Source organism: Mauremys reevesii, linkage group 13 (assembly GCF_016161935.1).
Source record: "Mauremys reevesii isolate NIE-2019 linkage group 13, ASM1616193v1, whole genome shotgun sequence".
Lineage (NCBI taxonomy): Eukaryota > Metazoa > Chordata > Testudines > Geoemydidae > Mauremys > Mauremys reevesii.
In genome coordinates this window covers 31,083,588-31,094,555 of record NC_052635.1, presented here as the reverse complement: position 1 = coordinate 31,094,555, position 10,968 = coordinate 31,083,588, and the positions used below count along the sequence as shown (strand labels likewise).

Genomic DNA, 10,968 nt, shown 5'->3' with positions numbered 1-10,968 from the left:
CTGTACTTGCATTCTGTGCTGCAGAACCTCAGTGAGAATTCCCAGATAAAATCTACATCTGGAGTTCAGGTTGAGTATAGATCAGTAATTTTATGGGTAAATATATTACAGGGATATTGTAATTATCCCCAAAACAAGCATTGCAAATCCAAGAAGTTCAGAGTTAATGCTTTTAAAAGAAATCCAAACGTGCTGCAGTCTGGAAACACCGCTAAGGCACCTAAAGAACCATAACTTTCCCTGTAGTGATTGATTTTATTTAGCATGTGCAGTCGTCTAGCCAAGTGATGGCATTTTCAGTGGCATGATGCAGTTCAGATGTTGAACCTAGTCAGCAGGCATTCTTCTCAGCAGGGGGCCAATGGATAATGTTCATCTACAGGGAATTCCATGAAGAAATGCCCTCTGCCATTTCGTGTTCTAAAGAGGAATGAGACTGCAATGCTTTCATTAGCCAAGATACCCTCTGATAAAATGGTGAGTGCCTGCCATTGAGAGAGTTGCCCAGGATGTTAACAAATCCATATTATAAAGCATCCATGTGACGTGTTTTCTAGGCTATGCCTGTATTCCCCTTGAAACTGGTATTCATTGTGACCCACAGCAAACAAACATAAAACAAAACCCCACTCTCCATGTACCAGCAGGAGCACTGAGAACTGGCCCAGCTATTCCATTTTCCCTGAAAATGAGAGCTCCATTGTTCCTGTGTTGGGTGAAAGGGACTCCCAGTTCACCTTGGGGCAGTGGCTCCTGCTAAGCACTACAGTGGTGCTTGTATCTTACCAACTGCAACTGAGCAATGACCTTGCTGCTGGGAAGATGTACAGGAAATGGGGGGAGCCTGGACTGACAGGCTGATACTATGATAATTTGGCATCAAACTCAAACACTGTAAATGCAGCAGATGGCACCAATCGTACAGCAGATTTCTCAGCACAGAGCATGGATCAAGTCCAGGTGCTATTTGATCCGGGCTGGGGGAGGAATGTAGGAAAGAGTGGAACTCAAACCATTCCAAGAAACACCCTAAAGTACTAGGACCTTGGAGTTTTATTTGAACTATGGAACTTAGCTCTGCAAAACAGGTGGAAATAGCACGAAGTTTCCAGTGTGTCCTGAGTTAGATGGAATTGTTCACAGCTTGACTATTTCAGCCTGATTCACCTCAAGTCCATCCAGAATGCTGCTAAGATCATCATCGTGGCTTTTCTCTCTGATCACATCAGGCCCTTCGTTGGCTCCCTCTTTATCTCAGCCTAACTAATAACTCATGGTGTTGTCAGCCGCTGCCTTCGATCTGCCAGCATCCCCAGGCTGCCTTGCCCAACATTCAACTTCTTCATTAAACACCGTCCTGCTTTCTTCCATGCTGCCTGGGGAAAACTCCTGGATATAAGTCATAAGCCTCACCTCTACCATAGTGCCCACAAAACCCTGTTGGTTGGTCGTGGCTAGGCAATGGAAGTGAGGAGTTGCGATGCCTTCTCTTCCCCTTCCTTCATTTTTGTGCTCTCTTATTCTTACAAGCTCCTCCATTCCTGCTGCTCCTCACTCTTCCTCTAGCCACAGCTCGAAATCATTACAAAACAAGTAGCTAACAAAGTTGGGCCGATTCTTCACCGTGTTCATTTGCTTCATGTTACTTTCACACTAACAAATTCACTTCACAATAGCTGGTAGGGAAGATCAGTCTCACCCCCATTTTACAGATGGGGAAACTGATGACAGGAAAGGGAGGGAAGGGAACTTTCTCAAGGTCACACAATGTCAGCATCAGAACCAAGAATAGAACCCAGCAATCCTGCCTCTCAAGCTTTTGCTTGGTTTGTTAGGCCACACACTGTCTGACTGCCAGCCAAGTACACACTCCCAAAGGATGTGGATATCTGCAGGATTCAGAAAGCTACAGAGACTGTCATTTTTATTTCTGACTGCACAATATATAGTATAAAATCAAATAGTCCACTAGATGGTGCTTGCTGGACAATGATCTGGTCTGATAGGTTTATACTGAGTCCGCTCCCCTTCTCTTCTCTTGTTCTAAGCCCAAAACAGCGGCACCATTTGATTATGTACTTTGGCAGTGACAGTTATTACTATAAAGGGATCTGGAAAGATGCTTTATGGACAATGACAAGACCTCTTGTGCCTGGAGGATAGAAAATGCTAAATCCAAGACTAGGATGAGCTGGGGAAGGTGGCAATGCCTTTCTTTGCACTTCAGACTGTGCTTCTGCAGATCAGGCGTGCACAAAGTCTGTGACAAAGAGGGTCACATCAGCAACTTGCCAGCTCCCTAAAGGCAGGCCCAAGTTTGGATGTACATACCTGTAATACAGCATGCACAGCCTCAAGGCTGCAGGCTGGATCTCTCTTGGCGGTTGAGTAGAAGTTGCCTGCTGCTCGAGTTCCCCTGTCATAAACACTAGAGATGAACAGCTGTTTCTGTTAAGTCTTCACAGGCTGCGCTGAGGCCTCCGGCTGCACTTTGCAAGCCCTTGCTATAGAGAGAGAGAATCTCTTCCATGATTGTTTCATGAGACTGAAGAGGATAGAGGAGCAAGGGCAGCAATAGTCCTTCCTAACTCCCAGCTCTTCCCTCTGCCATTAATTTTCCCTGCTTGTGGGACACACTGCACTGGAAAATTCTGATTCATTTTAACGCTTTTAACCTCCCCCAATAAATGGTTTTTAAAAGAAATCTGGCACATTTAAAAATCTATTTGTGGAGGCCAGACCCACCTTGCACGTCACCCCATAGACAATGCCTGTGGGGAATGAGGTGGGGAGCTCCTGTTAAATGCTCTAAAGCAGGGGCACATTTCACCAAATGTCTCAGTCTCCCTCCAGCCACCCCTCACTCCAGAGGGTTAGTTCTACATGTGTAGCATTAGGGGCAAAGTCGGGATCAAAAGAAGCTGGAGATGGGAAAGACCCATGAGGACAGGTCTCTGAAAATGCCCTAGCAAAATGTGCAGGTCTGTCCTTCCGTGCACTCCAAGCCCAGCCCTTGTGCGCACAAACCAGCAGCTAGACACAATCTGTTACAAGGTTTTCACATGTGCACCAGCACATTTTGCACGTGCATCTTGTGTGGGCACAGATTTAGTTCCCCTCAGTGATTGAGTTCATCCTCCCAGCCCATACAGGATTTATTTTATTTTCCCAGACTTTAATCAGTCTAATCATAAGTGGTGCTTCTAGCGCTTCTCTTGGGAGACTGTTTCAGTGGTACAGATGACAGCGCACACTGTCAGGAAGCGTTGCTAGATATGAAGCCAAAAAGTGAGGCATATGGGCCTGGATTTCCAGACCTCTGTGTTCGTTATCATGTGAATGTGCACAACCAATCTGTACCCCACATACTGTGAAAGTACTCAGAGTCAAAATAATTGCACCTACGGAAGGCCCTTAGATATCTAGCCAGCCATTGACATGAGCCTTGACTCTGACTGCATGCACAATTACAATACTTACATATGAAAGCCATGTTCCCAATTCTGGAAATTTGAGCCATCAATTCTGTAAATAGTTGTAACCCACATCTGTGAGCTCTTTGGGGCAAGGACTGTCTTTTTGTTCTGTGCTGGTACAACACCTAGCACAATGGGATCTTGGTTCATGACTGGGACCCCTAGGTATTACCGCAACACAACTAAATCATCATAATTAATTAATAGTTAATCGGAATATACAGAAACACGAGAACATTTGAAGAATCCTTGCTTCTTTGTTCCATACAGGGCTGTAGGTAGGAAAGCACCTGCTGGACATTTTACAGACAGCATTTATTTATGAATCAGTTTATTCAATATCTATCAAATATAAAGTGAACCAAATGTAAGTATCAATTGCAAAAACATTCCTAATGAGATGCGGGGTTTGGAGTTGCATGTGGACTCCCGCGTTGGTAGCACAGGTAGCAGAGACTGTTTCTGATCTGTTCCAATGAAACAATGCATGCCCAGTGTAGCATGTTTCAGTGGAAGCCCTGCCATGAGTGTAAACGGGCTGTGATTTCACACACACAATCCCCTTCCTTTGTAAAATCAGATTCTGATTCTGCTGCCTGGCGTTCCCCACCTAATACCGAGTGTGTAATGAAATTCAGTCCACTTGCTTGAGTAATGATGCTGTTTCCATGAGCCCATGTGATGCTTGGATAGTGCAGCTGCCGCTGCTCTCTCCTTCTCCTGTTCTTCCAATCTCAGGCTGTCATGGCGACTCCCAACAATGCTACTCCCACCAACTGCAGCTGGTGGCCCATTTCAGCTCTTGAGAATGATGCAGGGAAATCTGCGGAGGTTGAGGACAGCCAGGACCCAACAGACCCCGCTCTCAGATCCAAGGATAGGCTGGTTTTGTATCACTGGACCCAGTCTTTCAGCTCACAAAAGGTAAATGCTATGCTGAATTCCCAGGGAAGAATCACCTCCAAGATCCAGGGCATATCCCTGCCTTGGGAAAATGGCTTGGATGGGTGTTTTGTAGGATGAGTAGCTTGGCTATTCAGAGATGAATAGGGGTGCAGCTGGCAACCAGAATATCTAAATAGCGGTGTGTTTTGTGCCTGTATTTCTGCATTTTGACAGACTCTGTCGGGTGACTGGAATGTGTGTGTGGGGGGGTCGGGGGTTTCACTGTAATTCTGCCTTTGCTCTGGGGTCAGATTTTGTACTGGGAGATGTTTCTGATTTATGATCCTGCTTCACCTGAATCTCACCTGAGAGGGAGAAGGGTAGACAAAGACAATTGCATTGAAATATTGGCTAGCTAGGACTCTCCTGGTGTTGGGGGAGGGGATGGTAGCCATATGTACAATGGTCACCATTCGTTCCTATACATCCTGGTACAGAATTGTATCCATGGATTTGAAAAGAGGGCTCAGCACTGTGCCAAACAATGCATTTGCTCCTGATGCTGCAGCAATGCTACTGAAATCCTGTTCCCTCGACTACCTGAGTCAGTTCAGAGCTGCCATGCATGGATTTTGGTAACAAATAACACTCAATCATATTCTCCAGTCAATAGTGAATGTTCTATTCTGCAGCTCAGGATAGCAGCCAGTGTTCAACAAACCTGACCTTATTTTCATAGTCACCAACAGCCCCAGTTGTTCTCCTTACATTCATTATATATGTGAGCTGAATTATTCATAGCGGAGAAGGTGAACATAAAGTTTTCAAGCTTCAAGGGCCCTGGGTTCCCATGAGAGCAGAATGTTCTCCCTTCACCCCAGGCACATTCAGGGAGGCTGTGTGTGAGGGCGGGGGGGGGGGGGACGGGGACAGGCTTGTGTGTGTGCACAGAGAAATCCTGGGGCGCACAGTGCAGCCAGATGTCTACAAATGTTGAGTCCTTTCTTCCCACTCTTCTAACTAAAGTGCTTATTCTGCATTAGCAGAGCTGAGTCTTTAGGGTAAACAATCTGACTCCCATCGTTCCTTCCTTCCCTGCATTGCAATGTCCCTTTTGGGAGGTTGCTATTTGTATCCTTATCTATTGCTTTTCTCATTTGTCTCCCAGCACTGGGAGGGAAACAGTTAACCAGCCACTCACACAGGATTTTCTACAACCAATCCAGGCCCAGCCCTACCTCTGCCAGAACCACTCCATGAACACTATAGGGCACATTTTAAAGTCACAGTGCACGAGCTCATATTATTTATTGAAATCCCAATCTGATTTTTTTAAAGTCACTTGCAAAGAAATAACACCCTGAAACATGTTCACTGTAACTAGGGATTAACTAGCAAGACAACCTGCTAACTATTACAGCGCATAGTACTGTACATGTAAGTGTAATGGACACAGCACGCCGGAGAAAGCAGATCCATGCCAGATATTCAAATATCCTTCAAACCCTCTTTCTGATAGGAAATTTCCTTTATGTTAGAGGTGTTGTTAAAAGTCCTCTAGGAGTAAAGCAGTTTCCAATCCCCTGTCTCCCTGACTAATTACACAGATCTTGCTGCCACGGTTGTTGAATATTGACTAATCGGGTGGGATTCCAGGGGCAAACCCTAAGACGTGGGGAGCATCTGCTGAACCCCTGATTTGGCCCTCACTGCTGCGAAGTAGGCTTCTCATTTGAAAAGGTTTCTTCTTTCAATCACGGTGTCTGGCACAATAAAAAACTTCAAATTTCTGGGCAGACGCCTGATGATAGAAATACTCTGACGTGCTACGCGCAGCCAGGCCACCTGATCTAGCGCCGGGCAAAGAAATGCCTGGGGTTCCTTGTTCTAGGTTTGGGTCCAGCCTCCCCGTTCAGCACCCTGGCCAGAGCATAAGACGGTCTCCTCCAGCCTGCCAGAAACAAGCTGGCGGAGATGAGGAGGGAAGCAGGGTAACCTGCACAAGCCAAAGAGCCAGATTCATTCCTGTATAACCCAGCTGGGTTAGGAACACAAGGTATAAATTTGGCCCAGTGTTTCTAAACCAGCCCTTGGACCTTCTTCCGTTAATTGATGGTCCCCCTCAGGCCTCAGGGGTGAGTTGTCAATGGCAAAACACCCCTGGACTTCAGTGGGGCCAGGATTTCACCCTAGGTCTCTGGGATGCAGACGTATTGTCAGTGGCTCTTATACAGCTGTGCACATCTGGAACCCAGACCTATGATTTTTCTAAAGAAATAGTCTAGCTAGGCAAGGTGGCTGGATCTGGTGGCAGAATCCCTTGTAGGCTATTACAGGCGGTTTCTCAGCAGCTGACATGGAGATTCAGGGGACTGCTTTGATTAGCGAGCCCTTCACAGCTTGGTGATCAGTTCAAATCCAGCCCAGGTCAGTTGTAACCCAAAGTAATTCCCTTCCAACAGCTCTTTGGTGTCGCTTGTATGAAACGAGTTGGTGGGTCTTAGTCCAGTTCCTAGCAGCTTAGGTTTCTATGTGATAAAAATTGCCATAGCAATTGGTCTGAACACCCTCCTTCTCGGCAGCCTCAGCTGAGAGTTCAAGAACTGAATAAGCCTGATAGACTGAATTCTTCTCTTAGCCTAGATGCAGCTCCTGGCCTGTAGTCAGGGTGGAGCTACACTGGTGGAGGGTGCTGAGTGTGGGAAGGCTGCCCTGCTGCTGTGCGTGTTCTGTGACTAGAGGAGCTCCGTCTCCAGGGCTGTCGAGCTTGCTGCTTACATCAGAACCAAAATGCACCAAAGGTTATTTCGTAGAGAGAGACTTGTCCCAGCACGCCAGTGCTTATTATCATAAGAATCCTCTTCCACTCCGGGCTCTGAAATGGAGTCTGAGCTCATGGTGGTTCTCCCTTAGCTTGAGTGGAAGCCTCTTCCACATCCAGGGAGGAAGCATGGTCTAGTGGTTAATGGACAACTCTGGGAGTAGAAGCCTTAGAGTCCATTTGTGGTTTTGGCACTTATTTACAGTGTGACCTTGGGCAAGTCACTTCCCACTCCAGGCCTCAATCCCCCAGCTGCAAAACGAGGATAATCGCACCCACTGACCTACCTCACAGTGGGGCTGTGAGGTTTCATTCCTTAATGTTTAGAAGATGCTCGGAGAGCTTGGGATGGGGGAGGTGCTACAGAAACACAAAGCACCTGCTGACTACAGTCAGGTAACGATGGGTAGCAGATTGCTGTGCCAGGGATGGGCACAGTTGGCACCAGACCTGCTGGACATGTGTGGTGACCCCTGCTGCAAGCTCTGCTTCTCTTGTCAGCTCTAGAACAGGCCACTGGCTTCTTAATGGCTCACTGATTAGAAAAGGGGAATGGGGCAACTGTCCTCAGTGGCAGGACCGGTTATCCCAGCACTGTCCCTTGTGGGGTTTAATTCCCTTTCCGCAAGACAGGGGCCGAGAGCGAGGAATCTGAACACAAGGGGTACAGGCTTTTACTTGTTTTATGTTAAAAGGAAAAAATAAATGGTCGCTCCTGTAAATAATTAATTGCTAGTTCTGCAAACTCTTTGTTTGGAGGCTCTAATTAAAAAATGCTATTTTTTTAAAGTTTTATTTTTAGCAAATTCTAGTTGTAAGAAAACAATTGCTTGTTTGTTTTTAATTCAGAAGTTGTGTGTTAGGCACCTGCCTAGGTGTCACACCAGTTTGTTTGTTTTTTACTAGTGTGCCCTACTTAAGTCATAGTGGTGAACATTTTCAAAACCTGCATGTCTAAAATTAGACTCCTACGTTCACATTACGGATTCTAAATTAAGTGGCCTGATTTTTAGAGGTGCTGAGCACCCACAACTCTTCTAGAAGTCAATGGGAGTTGTGACTGTTCAGCACCCTTTGAAAATCAGAACCTTAAGTATGGGCTTGGTGGTCTAATATTGAACAAGTGGGTTTGAAAATGTTGGTCAGTGCATTTTATACACGTTATACTTTGCACTTCTCTAATGTTTTCCACATGAAGTGTTACTAATTCGATCTCAAATCCTCCTGCCCCTATGTGGTTGCTATCATTGTTCCAATTTTACAGATGGGGAAACTGAGGCACAGAGGTTTAGTTATTTACCCACGTTCACATGGAAAGTCTGTGGCAGAGTCAGGAACAGAACTCACATCTCCCATTCCCATGTCACAGCCCACCTGTCACCCCTGGAGTTATTTTTATTTAGAACAAGTAGAAAACAAACATCCTGGTATTAATACTATGCATCAGGGCAATTTGTTGAGTGCCTGGAAAAATATAACTGCTTCATGTTCCATGTGCCTAGGAAGATCTGACAAATAACAAAAAAAACAACAAATCAAGTCTCAGTGCAATTTTGTACGTGAGGGTGCAAATGAAACAGGACTGGGTGCCTCTAAAAAAGCTGGATGGACAGTGTGATGGGCCACGCTTTTGTGGCTGGTACTCCAGGCTCCCTGACTGTTCCCTACCCTAAGGATGAGGCCCTCACTGCCTGCCTCCCATTCAGCTGTGCACAGTTCAACCTGCATGATGCATGTGCTGCTCACTGCATTGGGAGTCAGTTTTGTAGCAGCTCAACCCCTCTGGCAGGTTAGAGCGCACAGCTGAATGGGAGGCAATGGGTACTATGGTTCTGCCAAGGGCCTGGAGTGGAAAATTGGCACAGCTGCCCAAAGAAGCCAGGACACTCACTGATCTAAACCCCTGACCTCCCCGACTCAGAAGAAGAAGCCAAGCCTGGTGTCCAAAAGCCATGTAAAGGGTGAGATACAGAAGTGAGGGATGCATATACAGAACAGCTCAGGACTGGGCGTGCAAAGGTTCTTTAAGCCACCTATGTGTCTCCATGGTGCTCCTGGGTTAGGTGTGTTCTGGGATGGACCCTTTGGCTGATCCCTGTACCACCTGCCAATGGCCTCATGGGGGTGATGCAGCATTTGGGGGTCACTCACACACAGGTGGCATTGGCTGTTTCCCTTTTTCCAGGCCACACCTCCTCCACTAGCAGAAAGGAGGGATTTGGCAAAGGAGCTATTAAGCCATCTCAATGGTGTCAGAGGATGGCTCTAAATGGCACGGATCCTCCTAAGGCTTTGTATTCAAGCAGAGGAGCTCTGTAGTTAGGGCACTGGCTTAGGACTCAGAAGAGCTGGGTTCTGTTCCGTGGTCTGCTGGGTTTCTTTCTGCCTCAGTTTCCACATCTGTAAAATGGGGGTAATGATAATGATGTTCCTTTCTAAGGTGACTTGAGATCTCTGGCTGAAAAGTGCTGTGTAAGCTCCAGGTGATAGTATTTATTATGACGCTGAGTTTAGACCTGCTCAGCCCATGAAGCTGGGAACTGGGGTCATACAACAAGAATTTGGGAGCCTCCCTAAATGAGATCCAGTAGCTCTGTATGTGCACCATCTGGGCACATGGGAGCAATATGGTGCCTACCATCACCCTAAGACAGGCATTTGAACTGTACTAGGTATGGCACTGTTTTCTCTCTGGCAGCTTTAGGAAGATTTCCAGGGGTGACCATCTGTACCTTAAAGAGAAACACATAAGGAGCAGCGAAAGATGGAGAAGCCAGATAAAGTGTCTGAGTCGTGCTCCCCATGAGCGAAACTGCTGAGTAGTGTGGGTGGTGTAGAAATGCGCAGTATGTCTTCCTGTCTCAGCAGATCCCAGTGTTGGAAGGGAGCGGGGCTAGATTGGCAGATCAAAACACCACTCTCACAGTGCAACTGATAATTGGGTGATAAAACCATAAATCCAATCACACAGAGGCTTAAGGGCTTTATAAGCATTCACTGGCCTTTACCAGCTGATAGTGATAAGTCAGGACACAGTCTGAGCTAAAGCACAGAGATCTGATTAGTCCAAACCTTTTGGTCCAAGGAGTGCGAGCAGTGCATGGCTGAACTTCAGCAAGATGCTTTGCTTTAACACACATGGGTATCTGCCATTCTCACAGAGAAGCACACAGAAATGTGCACATTCACAGAGACAAGCCCTGTTACGCAGATACACACACAAGCACAAAAGCACAGCATTTTGATTCAAAAACTAGAATATCAAATTAACATGGCTCACAATAAATGGATTAAAAACTGGCTAACTGATAGGTCTCAAAATATAATTGTAAACAGGGAATTGCAATCAAGCAGGTGTGTTTCCAGTGAGGTTCCACAGGGATTGGTTTTTGGCCCTACTCTATTTAACATTTTTATCAATGACCTGGAAGAAAACATAAAATCATCAGAACTAATTAGTCTTGGCTCCCAGTTCCCTGCTCTAACCATGTAGCAGGAGCATTCACGAAGCCAGACCCTTCTATAATGCAAAATGTCTCTAGCAACGAGGGCCAGGAGAAAGGAAAGAGAGAAACTACAGGTTACAGGATACACGGGACCTTTATTTACAGCATCTTCATACAAAGTATATCACCCCAAATCCTTCACAGGGATAAATAATAGGAGTCAGGAAGCGAACAGAGGCAAAGGAGGAAAGAGATACAAGGTGGAGGGATGGCTGGAGACTCACAGAACAGGAGCTGTGGCGTATAAGGCTCTCTGACCCCATGGAGGGACAGGGAGAAA

General features: G+C 46.3%; 1 protein-coding gene across 2 annotated transcripts in view; it reads left to right on the top strand.

The window, feature by feature from the left end:
• Positions 1-335: 335 nt before the first annotated feature.
• Positions 336-10,968, top strand: part of GDAP1L1 (ganglioside induced differentiation associated protein 1 like 1) — a 35,812-nt gene continuing 25,179 nt past the window's right edge. The window contains exons 1-2 of one of the 2 annotated variants that reach the window (XM_039498609.1): positions 336-477; positions 4,215-4,400. In XM_039498609.1, coding sequence (XP_039354543.1) covers positions 391-477; positions 4,215-4,400 — 273 coding nt within the window. In that variant the 5' untranslated portion in view covers positions 336-390. The remainder of the gene's footprint in view (positions 478-4,214; positions 4,401-10,968) is intronic. The other variant, XM_039498610.1, reaches the window with a different exon arrangement.